Genomic DNA, 14,932 nt, shown 5'->3' on the forward strand with positions numbered 1-14,932 from the left:
CCGATCGGGAGTGTGACGTCACCACCGCCCCCCGCGGACAGAAGGCTGCTTCCTTCGGCGGGAAGACGGAGATGGAGGGTTTCTGCAGCAAGGGCCGAAGAGACGTGTTTTGGGTAAGGTCACTTCTTCAGGCGGCTGGATGAGATGCCGGGGCTTGCGGAGCCTCGACTCATCGGTAGCGCCCTTGCCCGGTGGCTTTGTCTCCGGCAATTAGGCCTTGGCCGCCACTTCCTTGGTTTACCCGCGCCGCGGTCACCTGGGGGGAGATGTTGCTGGGCCCGCGGAGAACGTCACATCAAAGCCCTGCCTTTGGCGCCGAAACCCTTGGATCGGGGCGAAAGGTTTGGGCGTGTTCAAGTACCTCTCTTTTACTTTCCACAATTTGCCTATCTGCTCATCGGGAGGGCATGGTATTTCCCTCCTCCCCCTCCTCCCCTCCTCTCCTCCCCCCTCTCCTCCCCCCCTCTCCTCCCCCCTCTCCTCCCCCCCTCTCCTCCCCCCCTCTCCTCCCCCCCTCTCCTCCCCCCCCTCTCCTCCCCCCCTCTCCTCCCCCCCTCTCCTCCCCCCCTCTCCTCCCCCCCTCTCCTCCCCCCCCCTCCTCCCCCCCCCTCCTCCCCCCCCCTCCTCCCCCCCCTCTCCTCCCCCCCCTCTCCTCCCCCCCCTCTCCTCCCCCCCTCTCCTCCCCCCCTCTCCTCCCCCCCCTCTCCTCCCCCCCCTCTCCTCCCCCCCCTCTCCTCCCCCCCCTCTCCTCCCCCCCCTCTCCTCCCCCCCCTCTCCTCCCCCCCTCTCCTCCCCCCCCTCTCCTCCCCCCCCTCTCCTCCCCCCCCCAAATATACTGTGTTGATAATGAATTGTATACAATACAGGAAATAAACTGTTCAAGGATTTGTCTTAATCGCTGATGGCCTCAATTATTTACAAAATAGGGGGGGGGGGGGGAAAGGTACTGTTCAAATAACTGACGTGGCGATAGTCATCTCATCATCATGCTACTTCCCTTAATGCCCACCGCGTCCCTCGCTCAGCACGTAGTCCTGCAGCCTGGAATGGTCAAGTCAGCAGTGTTCGACATCTCTTAATAGAGAGTTTGCACCCTTCTTTTGTCCTCTTGCCAGGTTCATTTCCTCTTGCGTGTAATAGTCTCAATCTGCCTGATTAGTTATGCAGTCCCTCCACCTCTTTATCTTCCCTGGCTAAAACATTGAAATGCAGGAGCATTGAGGTACCTCTTATAGCCAAGTCTTTGTAATGGCTACAATTTCATATGTCAATCAAAGAAAGCTCGGAGGTTCTTCTGCTTACGTAATACACCTTGCATTTAAAAAAAACACATAATTTTCACTGTTAATTTAGCTGTCTCTTTCTTTCAGAATTACTTCTTCCATCCCGTCATTTCTCCACTTGCTCTTCTGGTTCTCTGTGTCCTGGCACTCTGTTTTGTACCTTCTTGACTTACACCAGCAAACCTCTCAGCAAAGATGTTTCCTCTCCAGTTCAGACATGACCTTAATTTCCCTTCATTGCCTCTTTGAGGGGAGATGATCATTAAAAGGCAGAGATTAGGAAATAGCAATTTTTAAGTACTATTTCAACATCCACTGATTGTATAACTTGTATCTTCTTGCCAATCAATATTATAACCGGTTTCCCTTCCTTCTGTATTGTATACTGCATTATTTCTCAGATCTGCTGTCGCTCCAGTGCTTCTCAAAAAGCAATCTGTGATCACCTTTGTTCTTGTGAAGGATTAACCCCAATGATAGACTCTTTTATCCTTTCCCAAATCTTTTAATGCGTTACTTGAAGCTGTCATTTAAGGCAGACACAGCATGGATTCAAAAAGGGCAGGTCTTATTTGACAAACTTGCTGGAGTTCTTTGAGGATATAATGGGTGCTGTGGTTGATAGAGGAGAACAGGTTGATGTATATTTGGATTCCCAGAAGGCATTTGATAAAGGTGCTACGCAAGAGACTTATCAATAAGATACAGATGAATTGAGTTGGGGGAAGTATATTGGCATGGATTAAGAATTGGTTAACCAACAGAAGGCAGAGAGTCGAGATAAATGGGTGTTTTTCTGATTGACAGACAGTGGTAAGTGGGGGGCCGTGGGGGTCGGTGCTGGGCCCGCAGCTGTTCACCATATACATTGATGATTGGGAAGAGGGGACGGAGTGTCGTGTCGCCAAGATTGCGGATGATACTAAACTGAGTGGAAAAGCAAAGTGTACAGAGGATGTGGGGAGGCTGCAGAAGGATGTAATTAGTTAGATGAGTGGGCAATGGTCAGACAGGTGAAGTACAATGTTAGTAAATGTGAGGTCATCCACTTTGGTAGGAAAAATAGAAGAGCAGATTATTATTTAAATGGTGAAAAACTGCCGTAGGACTTGCGAGTGCTTGAATCCAAAAATTGTGTTTCAGGTACAACTGGTTATTAAAACAAATGGAATGTTGGCCTTCATTGTTAAAGGAAATGAATTCAAGAGCAGGGAGGTCATGTTGCAACTGTGCAAGGTACTGGTGAGGCCACATCTGGAGTACTGTGTACAGTTCTGGTCTCCATACTTGAGGAAGGATGTACTGGCCTTGGAGGCAGTCCAGAGGAGATTCACCAGGTTGATCCCAGAGATGGGGGTGGGGGGGGTTGACCTAAAAGGAGAGACTAAATCGTCTGGGATTATGTTCACTTGAATTTTGAAAAATTATGAAAGGGATAGATAAGATAGAGACAGGAAAATTGTTTTCACTGGTAGGTGAGTCCAGAATTAGGGAACACAGCCTCAAGATTCAGAGGAGTAGATTCAAGTTGGCGATGAGAAAAAAACTTTCCCAGGAGTAGTGAGCCTATGGAATTCTCGACCCAGGGAAGTGGTTGAGGCTACTTCATTCAACATGTTTAAAGTTCAATTAGATAGATTTTTACATAAAAAGGGAATTAAGGGATATGGGGAAAAGGCAGATTGAGTCAATGATCAGATCAGCCATGATCTTGAATAGCTGAGCAGGCTCCTGCTCCTGTTTCTTGGGTCTAGATTTATTAACATAAAAACATATTTTTGTTCCAGGTGCTTCTGCTCCTTCAATAATTGTCATAAATGACATCCAGTGCAGTGGCAATTGACAAGATTGGCCGGTTCAACCTTTTTTAATTGTAGAATTTCTTTCTGAAATCTCAGAAATTCCTCTGATTTCTTGTCTGTGCATCACCGTCCAAAATGATGCTTCCATTCTAATAGCAACTTGCACCGTGTCACTACCATTTTATTTTAATGATCTACCTTCTCTGTTCATTTGTTGGAACGAAGGGAAGATAACAGTCATGGGTTTGGATCTTGTGAGCAAAGATTGGATAAGTCCAGAACTTGATCAATTTAAAAAAAGTGAAACAAGCCTATTCTTTCCTCTGGTACAGTTTATGGCACCCTGTTTTTTTTTCTTCAGTGTTTCCTGTTTTTTGATCAAGAGTCAAAGGCTCTAGTTTGTTTTAATTTTATTAGTTGTGGGTGGTGAACTGAAAATAGGTTTTTAATTTTAGTAGTTTTTTTCACCAAAGTAAAATTTAAAAGCAAATAAAAATCAGTGGCATCTCTTATTGCTCCTTACTGCTTTGTCAGCTGCTGAAGGCAACCATGGTTGGGACAGACCCTCTTTCATGTCCTGCCCAAATCCCAGTCATCACATAAATGCCATTTATGTTCCAGGATGTTGATGGTTGATAAAATCAGTAAGCCTTCCTCATCATGAAATAATTGCAATATGGAGAACAGTGACTGGTATTCCTGGTCCTTCCATGTCCATCCAATTTGGCCTCACTGCTTATTGGCTATTATCTGGGGCTGAATGTGAATGTTTGCCCTATTTGAACATGTGGTATAGTTGCTCTCTTGATTGATAACTCTCAATTCATTCATCATCGCTCTGTGCTTGGTGACTTCTGTCTGCTTCCTACCCTTGACTAACCCTGCAAAGGTGAGATCTGCTCAAGGTTATTGATATTCATGAAATTCTTGGTTCCGTGTTTCTCTTCCTCATTCTTTCACCTGACTTTGTGATTTTTATCTTTGGTGAATCATATTTTTGTTTGATTATGCTTGTTAAATGCGCACATGGGACTTTAGGGGCATGTATTTACTCCCTAGTCTCATTTTACATTCTAATTTTTAATTTAAAAATATTTGAAATTGTACTTGATGCATGCCAACAATTGTCGATTGTCCTGCCTTGCTGAAAAATTAATGAGACTATCAAGATATTTGGGGATTTCTAAAATAAAATCAAGGATTTGATTCCAATTGCATAACATCACCTTTATATTGCTGACATTCTAACTTTCATTACCTCATATTGTGTTATCTAGTAAGTCAGTGCATAGCAGGTTTGTGATTCATGCTAAAGTATTTAATTTTCAGAAATATTATTACCCAATTGATCATGTAATGAATCATAACACTGTCCTTTGTGATAACAATGGTGCTTAAAGAATATTAGTTTTTGTTAATTTGGGCTTAAGTTCTGGTCTTAATTTTTAAGCACGAGGCTAGATTATCAAGCATTCATGAAATAATTTTGTGAAAAGAGAAACGCAATGTGAAAAGTTGTTCTCGTGAAATGTTTGCGTATAAAGATAAGGAGTTATTGGCCAGATAAGCAATGTCAAAAGTTATGCAGATGACATTTGTCAAATCTGTGACCCTGACTGATAGGATGTGTATCTTCCATTTGATCTTTGAAACTTGACTATATTTTGATCCAAGTAATTGGAATCTTGGCTCTCTTTTATGCTCACTCTTCAGTTTGTCCCTTGGAGATAAAGTAGGCCACTTGAGTATTTGGTATTTGGCTGATCCCATTGAAACTGCAACTTGGCTCTCATTGACTTTTTTGGCCTCTTGCCTATTGTCCTGGGTCAACTTGTACCTCTCACTTTGTTCGTTTTAGATTGGTCACGGTGTTTGAGCTACCGAAAGAAAATACACACACACACACACACACACACACTGAGAGCACTTCAGTTTATACAAATCTTTATTACTAAATCTAAAGCTGAATTCAAACTACAATATGCAAGCCCTTCCCAATTATACTTATCAACGCCTGGACTGGTCCCAATTTCCAAAGCGAGGCAATGACTGCACACTGTAGTAGGTTGTCTGGGCGCCGGTAGCAGCTTCTCCACCTCCTGGTTGGAGTCAAGAAGTTCTTCTTCCTGAGAGATGTTGCCACCTCTCAGAGAGTCTCAAACTTCAGCAGTGGGACCATGGCTTCTATTACCCAAAATTTGTTTACTCATAGCCCATCAGACCCCTGTGCTCTGTGAGTTTGCTATAGGTGCTACTTTAATGTTCTGTAACAGTGATTCCAACCTGGATTGTGGTATGGAGTTGATGAACATGACAAAGGTTTGCGCTGGTTGGAGATTTCCCTTCGACTTTTATTGAGCAAAGTCAATGTTCTTCAGGGGTACAATTTCTCTGCTTTGAAGTAGGTAAGTAAATCATACTGCTTTGTTAGAGTGAATACAAATACAGTAAAACTAATTTGATTCACACAAGGTGTCCAGCCCTGATGGTGTACTGGCAGGGTACTGAAAATCTGCGCCAACCAACTAGCTGGAGTGTTCTCGGACATATTCAGCCTCTCATTGTGGCAGTGAGAGGTTCCCACCAGCTTCAAGAGGGCATCAATCAAAAAAAAATCCACTAAGAGTCGCGTGAGCTGCCTCAATTATTGCTACTCAGTAACACTAACTTCTACTGTGATGAAATGCTTTGAGAGGCATTAAGATGGTTATAATATTTATGATGGTGCCACAAAACACTGAATGTCAGTTGACAATAAATCCTGATTCTGATTCTAAAGGTGCCTTTATATTGATTTTGTTTTTAATGGGACAGCTTTTTCTATAGTAGATTAAAATCTTCACTTTGTATGTTGCAGGATTGGAACAAAACATGGTATTCGGATAATCCAGACTTTACACACTGCTTCCAGATAACCATGCTAGTGTGGATCCCGTGTATATACATTTGGACATGTCTACCTTTCTACTTTTTTTATCTTCGTTGTAATAACCAAGGTTATATTCGAATGTCAGTCCTGAATAAAATTAAAACGGTAAGAATGATAACTTCACTTCGTCATCATGTCATGGTACTTGTGTGAAGGAATACATGACTATTGTTTTACAATTGTTAATTTTAGTTGTGCATATTTAAGCTTATTTTCTGACTTGCCTCACAAATAGAATGTCAAGTTTTAGACAGAGAAGTGCTCGAGAAACTCAGCTTCGTTCTCGTGTGTGCTCTCTCACTCTTTCTCTGCGCGCCGTCTCTTTCGTTTTTAACTGTTTTAGCCATAAACTTGATGTTTGGAGCATGGAGAATGTCTTGCTATAACTGACAATGGGGCATATCGATCACAATAATTTTCAGCTTTAAAAATGCAAATTGTTTTTGTGTGGCTGAGGAGGTAACCAGTACAATAATGCATGACTGGGTTTGTCTCATGACAATCAGATGAATCACTGTGACACAGCAAGTCAGAAAATCTTTTGCTGAAGAGAAATTAGTGAAGAAGGTGCGTTTTTCTGTTCTTTAAAGTGTGACTTAAATAGCTTTCATGTGAGAACCATGATGCTTAATTAAGAGATTTAAAATTTATAATCTTCTGTGGAAATTTCCACCAGCAGGATTGATGCCTGTGGGGAAATGAATTGTTTGACTTGTATTTTCTATGACAATTTAGTTTCTTCCTCTAGTTTGACATTGAGTCAGTCTTTGGTAAAGCCTTTTTTTAAATGTTGACCACGTTCACTCGTGCAAAACTAACGCTCTCTGCCTCAAAGTTTTTTTAATTTCAAAGCCACAACTGGTTGTATGTTTTTAACAGACCACGTTTCATAATTTCTTTTATTCATCTTCGTAAAACATTAACTTATATCATGAGCCTTCATTTCCTGGGGTGAGCACATTTTCCATTTGTCAGCTCTCCTTTCATTATAGTCTGGTTACCTTCCTCATTATGTGAATCACTGTTGCCATTGGCTTATTTCTTCACCCAAGTTTCAATATCCTTCTAATGTCCATAGCTTAATTTCTAAACAGCAGCAGATGTGACTGTTTAACACTAAGCTATTCAAGCTTTGCCCCTTCATTCCTATCCTATATGGTCAACAAATTTTTTTTCCAAAAGTTTTGCTTCCTAAAAAATGGAACTCAAAGATAATATCAGATTTGCAGGGAAATGGAGAAACATGAAATTAACTTTTATTGAATCTGTTTGATTGCATTATGATGCTGACAAATTGCGTTCGTTTATCTAATCTAAAAATGTTTTGCTGCAGGGTTTCGTTTGTACTTAGCATCTGATACCTCTCGGGTCAGTGTCCTACAATAGTTGTCCATCATTTATGGATTTCAGTTGCCCAGATACTGCTTTTCCATGGTCGCAATAGCCTGGAGAAACCTTTTACCATGTTTGTCACGGTCTGCACCAAGATTAGCAGGGAAGACGTCCAAGTGCGAATGCCGAAAATGTACTTTAAGTGATCTGCTGCACTTCACGGTTTTGTGCGCTTAAAGTAGACTTAAAATATGACAAGAAACCTCAATAATATGTTATATCTAAATAACGATATGTGATAGGAAGCTTTTAAGATGAGCTCAAAATCCATAAAATATACTCATAAGGGTTTAGGAAGCAAAATCTTCTTTGTCCAGTGTTATTATCTGTTCTAGTACAGGTCTAGATTGTGATGAGGTGTTTCAGCCTAGTTTGTTATGTTCTCTCCTACTTTTTCCTCTGGAAGACTGCTTGTGCTTGGTATCAATGCAGGGAGGAAATGTCAAACTGACCACCGTCCACCATTTCACTCCCCCGCCACACTCTATTTGGAATGGGACTTGAAAGAACAAGAAGAGTTGCATTGGCAAAGAATGTACTTTGGGTGGGGGGACTTTGGTTTCTACCAGCAAGGATAGGCTTAGTTATACCGCCATGACTGAGTTAAATGAGTCCTAAAGGACTTGATGCCATGAAGGTTCTATTTACTCATCTATCTTCTGATCTACATATTGCAGATACGTTTTATTATCACAACAAAGAATGTGTTGTGGCATTGCCATTGACTTACTGTACAAATGCTAAACTCGGCAGTATTCTACTCTGTCATAATCTTGTCATCTGGCATATTCCATCCTTTATGAAGTTTGTTTCTAACCCTGGTTCAAAAAAGAATGCAAAAGGGCATCATCAAGTATTCTTAAAAATGAGGGGCCAACTTGACAGTTCTGCAGTAGATGAATATGCATGCTCAGTATGTGAAAAGTCGAGCCAAGTAATGCTCCCAACGAAAGGAATTGGATCAAAGCATGCAAATCCTGTCCCGTTTAATTGTGAGGGAACATGGTCAAATAAATACTGAACAGGTGTGCAAGGCTAAGAAAATGGAGGTTCGTGCTGATGATGCATCCTTGTCCTCAAAGTCCAGCATATGAGTGCCAGAGACAAGGTATTTGCAACCATGCTTTGCCTGAAGTATGTGGATGATCACTCTTGGATGCTTCCTGAAGCTGTCACCAAAGCCAGTGTTAGGGCTATGTGAATTGGTGAATGTTGCATCAAGAAATTGTAGGGAGCAAAGGCTATGGGACTAGAAAACAAATGAGCCATAGAAGAGAAGACTTGCTTCTACAGCTTGCTCAATTACTTAATTGAGGTAAAGAAGCAAGGGAAACACAAGAATTGTTGATACTAGAAGTTTGATTGAACAAAGAGAAGTTCAAGAGTCTCTGTGGTGGGCAGCATTCACAAAGAGAAATCAATATTTCCGTTTGGGATCTTTTGAGACTAAAGTGGGAATTGTTGCCAGCTGGATTTCAGTATGGCATTATCGTTGCAAGACTAGTATCCAGCTAGCAACATGGAATGTTACCCAGGTACATCTTGCCCATTAAAAAGAAGTGTGACAGATTATATTGTGTTTGTTGTGTATACAGATATGTTTTTGGGAGATAAATTGGGACAGGTTTTTTTTTTAATTTAGGTCACATACAAACACTTCAAAACAGATCTCGTTTAAAATACTGGAGCTCTGCTCAAGCCAGACAGTGCAGCTCCTGGGGGCCTTTGCAAAAACTTTGGGGAGTGCCCAAGAGACTTCACTAATGGATTGTTGCTTTGAAAAGCAACAGACGAAAGAGATCGGAGGAGTAGCTGTCTGGAGTGCAGTTTGCTGTTCTAAGAGGGTCATGTGGTTTTGCAAGCAGAGTTGAACAGTTTTTTTTTCTCAGAGAGAGATCAGTTCTGTAGTTTTACAGTCAGCAGCAGGGAAAGCTTGTGGAAAACTCCATTTGCAAGACAGGTTGTGAGTGCTTAGTTTAACCTGGTCAAAGCCCTTGTGGTTCATGCAAGAGAAGAGAACCGGTTGTCTAATGTTTCACTTGAAATGAGAGAAACAATAAGGAACTCTGTGGTGACCTGAAAGAATGAGGTTATCATCTGGAAAACACTGATGGGGCAAGTTTCTTTGGCAAGACACTGACATGGCTGATTAAAAGGAATCAGTTTGTGTCCAGGAACAACAAATCTCTCTCTGAAAACCGACAAGAATCTTACCTTTCAAGCACCAAAATCTGATGAACTTCATAAATGTTAAATTCTGTGCACGGTATAATAATTGCCTGCAACCAGTAAACTTGGAGGAATGAGAAGTGAGATTGGACTGTTCTGCACTTAGAAGTAGAAGGGGGTTAAGTTAGGTTAGTTAAGTTGATCCTGTTTTCATGTTTAAAGATGATTAAAAGCAACTTTTGTTTAAGTCACCATTTATCTTGGTGAATATCTATTGCTGCTGGGTTTTGGGATCCTCTGGATTCATAATAGAAGACAATCTAATCCAGCTAGTTACTATTTGGTCCACTCAATCTGAAGGTGGAATGAGTCTTCATCAACACACTTGCTCATAATCAATGCAGCGATTGACTGTGTAGCATTGAGGAGCCCTGGAAAAGTGCAGTAGATGGGGATCAAAGAAAAAAAACTCTCCAATGAGAAAATTCTTGGATCTGCAAGCTGATGGTTCTTCTGTGTTTCTTTGAACGTGTTGTTGAAAGATGTGGACCATTGATGGGTCACTATTCGTGACCGTTTTAGGCCAATGAAAGTTAATTGCATATTGCATAGTTGTGTTTGATTTTAGATTGGTACTTCCAACAACTGAACTGGGGTGCTCTATGCTAAATTTTCATTCTAATAGGAACTAAATCTTACCTTCAGTTTTTAAATCTGTTCCATTGAAATGCATTGAACTTGATTCTCACGTTATAATATAATTGGGATCAGTATTGTGTCATTGCAGTCTCTTTCGAGAAAAGTATTCAAATAAATTTGTGACTCGTACTGTCACGATTAACATTTTAATTCAACATTTATAGAAATCTATAACATTGATGTTGAAATTAATTCAAAAGTTAATAAATGCACTTTTTATTGCAGGTTTTGGGGCTTGCCTTATGGATAATCTGCTGGGCAGATGTTTTCTACGCTTTCTGGGAAAGAAGTACTGGATTTGGGCAAGCTCCTGTTTTCATTGTGAGCCCTGCAGTTCTTGGGGTTACAATGGTAATTGCCTTGCTTCTGGATCAAGATTAAAAATGTATTTGCTGTTATTGCAAATGTGACCACACTGTTGAAGGAAGGAGGGAGAAAATGGTGGATGACCCACTTCAAAATTGGTGTAATGAAAAACAGTGGTGACTGTACTATAGGATATGATCTCAATCCCTTGGGGAAAAAATCCATTAAAATACTGATAATTTAGCACCCTTGGGACTTTGGTAGTGCCAGATGAGCAGATTTTCCAGACTGTCATCGGTTACTCCTGTATTACTCACGGTCTTATTTCGCTCTTCTTGCGTGCTGCACAGTCATATAAGCTTACGTTTCCTTTGGGTTGATTTGAGGTGAAAGTCTTGTTCATATCCTTAATGTTATCTTCAGCATTCAATCCTACATCATCTTTCTTAAAAAAAAAATAATTGAATACATTTTGCTGCTTTGATCTCAACCTATGTAATTGATTCAGCCCCCATACACATGAAGGATGCCTGTCTATGTATATTTGTGTCCCTTTCTCATTTCTGTAACTAGCCCTGCCAACCTCAGAGAATCTGGCTTTTCTTGACGACTATCTTCTAAGAGCATTCAGTTACACCCTTTTTAATATCTATGACTTCATTCACCTTGGCCTTTGGACCCTGGTGATTCATCCTATAATTTTCCACTCATCCCCTTTTAAGTGTTAACATCTTAAATTAAAAATCTTAGATACTGTGTATCATTTTAAGATTTTTGTCATTCCATGCTGTAGTAAAATAGCATGGCTATTTTTGATTTGGTCTTATTTAAGTTTTTTTATGCTCGTATCTACATCAATAGATTGAACAAGAAATTTGTAAAGTGAGGCATACAATTATTATATTTTGAATTGGCCTGTGTTAATACTAAATCTGTCTTTATAAATTTCAGTTGATTGCTGTTTTCCTTATTCAATACGAGAGGTTGAAGGGTTTGCAATCTTCTGCTGTTCTTTTGATCTTTTGGCTGTTGGCATTGGTGTGTGCCATTCCAAAATTAAGATCAAACATAATGGCTGCTGTACAACAGGTAGGAACATTGTATTTTTAATTGTTTTTTTAAAAAAAATTGATGGCATTTAATTTTGATATACTACAAAGTTTAATTTCAAATGTTTCTTGTATTCATTTCTCCCATGTCATTCCTTCGTTCAATGGTATATTTCCTTGGTTACAGTTAGCTCTCCAGCACACTTTGTAAACCCACTTAATAAGACATAACCAGCTTGACTATTATGCCTACATCCAGTGAATTTTCCCTGAGAACTGACTTTTAACCTCTGGAGAGAACAAACGTGAAATTGGTGCCCACCTGTCTTCGTCTCAAAGCAAATTTACGAAATTCAAAATTGTTCTGAGTTCCGATACTTGCATCCAACTCTATAAATGGGGCCAATTGCAGGAACTTCAGTGACTATTGTACTTTGCACGTACTTCTGAAAGCAAGTCTTGTGTTGCTTGTAGGGAAGAGTTAAGATCCTGGCATTTTGCAAAGAGGAAAAAATTTACTATTTGATACATTTGAAATAACATCCATTTCATATAAACCTGCCCTCAACCTTTCATACATTTTGTGATCAGTGCTTTAAATTTTGTTGACTTTTGAAATGTGTAGGAAAGAAAATGATATAATTATGACTAAGATGTCCTTGACCTTGATTAAATATGTTGGCTAGGATAATGCGGTAACTGCAGCTCTTTAAAATGGAGTCATGAATAATAGCCTTGAGTAATTATTCTTTTTCATACCACGTGCAACCCGATGAAAATCGGGCTTTGAGTAAAATCATAAAGCATGACACTTTCACCAATTAATTCCTCCCTTGGTACTGGCACTAAAAAGCAGACTCAAGTTGTTTCTAAGATTGTTGCTTCAATCTAGACTAACCATTCTCCACCTTTTTCTGGTTGTGGCCCTGTTAGGACTCCACTCAAGGTTTATGGGCCCCTTGTGAAGCAGTCGGGTTTTGATTTCTTCTGTACTTCTACGACTGAATAAAAAACATTAGAAATATATATTTGTAGCGCGAGGTGAAAAGAAAACAAGCCTTTGACTTAAATGTGCTGAGGCCTTCATGGGAGTAATTGAGATCTAAGTTGAGGTGACTGATAGCTATCGGTTTATATTTGTGAGTTTTGCTCTCAGGGACTTTGTATAGTTTGCGTTCAAGAAAACCAGCATGCTTTTATCTTGTCCAAATGGTCAAACATTTTGAGTCCCTTCACCATTCCCAAACTGTCCTCACTTGACCTTGTCCATGGTCAGGGTGAGGCTAAAATTAAACTTGAGGAACAGCACTTCTTGTACCTCCAGGTCAGCCTTAAACCTGGCAGTGCGAGCATCAATTTTTCTAATTTGTAGGTCTTTCCCCTATCTGTATCTGGTTTCCATCTCTTCACCTACTTTCGTTCTTACTTTTCTCTAATTTTACCCCTCATGTCAGTGGTCTCTTTCAGTCTCTTCAATTCTTTCACCTTTTGTCCAATACCCTGTCACTCTTTGTCTCTTTCTAGCTTCTTTTCCCCTTCATATTACATCATATTGCCCCCTTTTTACTTCAGTCTCAGTAAAGATCCAATATGTTGACTGACCATTCTGCCATTGGATACTGCGTTCCTCCAGCTTCTCATCGTTGCTTAGGGGGGCCCACTGATGGCTGTCTCAGTGACCATATTGTCCAAGGTTCCCTCCATTGATCCAAGAGGGCTATTGTGCTTAATGACATTAATATTTGTAGTCATGTTACAGAAATTGTGCCACAGTTGTAAAGGTAGCTTGTGAAAGATGGGGACTATTTTCTGAGTGAAGGAATATGATTTGAATTTTTAAAAAAAAAATCCTACTGGAATAAACTTTTTAAACTATTGACACCGGTATAAGAGCTTAACAGCAAACTGTACAATTTACTTGCTGAATATTTTGCTTTTTATACAGATTATTCCTTTTCAGCAAAAAGGGGCTTTCAATATGAGCAAAATATTTTTATTCAGAGTAATTTTCTACTTTTTTTCCAGGATCCTCTGAGGGATATTTTTCGGGAAGTTACCTTTTATGTCTATTTTGCTTTGGTAGTGATTGAATTGATACTTTGCTGTAAAAGCGATCGTCCTCCTCTCTTCTCTGAGTATATTAAGGATGCGGTGAGTATTAAATTAATTAAAATAAACAGACAAATCTTTGTCATAGAACCTCAGAACACTACAGTACAGAAAACAGACCATTTGGCCCCTCTAGTCTTTTCTGACCATCATCTGGCTCGTCCCACTGACCTACTCCCATTCCATAACCCTCCAGACCCCTCTCTTCCATGTATCTATCCAATTTTTAAAACACCACATCAGATGGCAGCTCATTCCACACTCCCACCACTCTCTGAGTAAAGAACTTACCCCTAATGTTCCTCCTAAACCTTTCCTCTTTCTGCTTAAAACTATGACCTCTCGTATTTATCTCCTCCAATCTAAGTCTACTAGCATCCACCCTGTCTATATCTCTCATCATCTTGTAAACCTCTATCAAATCTCCTCTCATTCTTCTTGGCTGCAAGGAATAAAATCCTAACCTGTAGCTCAACTTCTGAAGACCCAGCACCATTCTCCTTGTGAAGTAAAAATGCATTGGGTGTTGTGGTGTGGTGATTATGGCCCCTACTTTACAATACTGTAGAGTGGATTAACTGTCCAGAGATTTGAATCCAAGAGAAAAATCTTTATGATGTGAAAATGATCCAAATGCATTTTTGCAAAATGTGAGTTAAAAATTGAACTTCTGGACAATTTCCAAGTCTATAGAGAGCATACTTGAAGAGCCAATTCTTATTTTCTGTTTCTTTTATTGCTATTTCTCAACTAACAGCAACATTCACATGTTTTCTAGCTGGTTGTATCTTATTCTGCTGCTGTCAATCTGGGTAACCCGTGGATTTGTTAACGTTTCAGTTTCTTTGCATTTGAGCATTTTCAATATCAATAAGCATTGTAATATTTTTGATGGAGCAGTAATTTTTTTTTCTTTTTTTAAATTTTATTTAGAAACTTAGTCCTGAGCAAAGTGCCTCGTTTCTGTCAAAGTTAACTTTCTGGTGGTTTACAAGGTATGTGGCATTATTTCAGCTCGTCTCTAGGAAGATGTATTTTCAAATGTTTTTCCAAATAAATTGAAACCAGTAATATGTGAAATGCATGTTTTATTTTCCATGTTCAAGTTTATTATCACAGCTGCCAAGATGTACTGATGGAAGTTGTATTGTGAGCAGACCAATAGATATTCCATACATTGTTAAAGTAAGGCAC

At 40.0% G+C, this 14,932-nt stretch overlaps 1 protein-coding gene across 2 annotated transcripts in view; it reads left to right on the forward strand.

Moving 5' to 3' along the window:
- Positions 1 to 12: 12 nt before the first annotated feature.
- Positions 13 to 14,932, forward strand: part of abcc1 (ATP binding cassette subfamily C member 1 (ABCC1 blood group)) — an 81,993-nt gene continuing 67,073 nt past the window's right edge. For both annotated transcript variants that reach the window (XM_069905671.1, XM_069905672.1), the window contains exons 1-6: positions 13 to 113; positions 5,943 to 6,119; positions 10,500 to 10,625; positions 11,532 to 11,669; positions 13,655 to 13,780; positions 14,672 to 14,733. In XM_069905671.1, coding sequence (XP_069761772.1) covers positions 72 to 113; positions 5,943 to 6,119; positions 10,500 to 10,625; positions 11,532 to 11,669; positions 13,655 to 13,780; positions 14,672 to 14,733 — 671 coding nt within the window. In that variant the 5' untranslated portion in view covers positions 13 to 71. The remainder of the gene's footprint in view (positions 114 to 5,942; positions 6,120 to 10,499; positions 10,626 to 11,531; positions 11,670 to 13,654; positions 13,781 to 14,671; positions 14,734 to 14,932) is intronic.

This window comes from Narcine bancroftii, chromosome 12 (genome assembly GCF_036971445.1).
Source record: "Narcine bancroftii isolate sNarBan1 chromosome 12, sNarBan1.hap1, whole genome shotgun sequence".
Classification (NCBI taxonomy): domain Eukaryota; kingdom Metazoa; phylum Chordata; class Chondrichthyes; order Torpediniformes; family Narcinidae; genus Narcine; species Narcine bancroftii.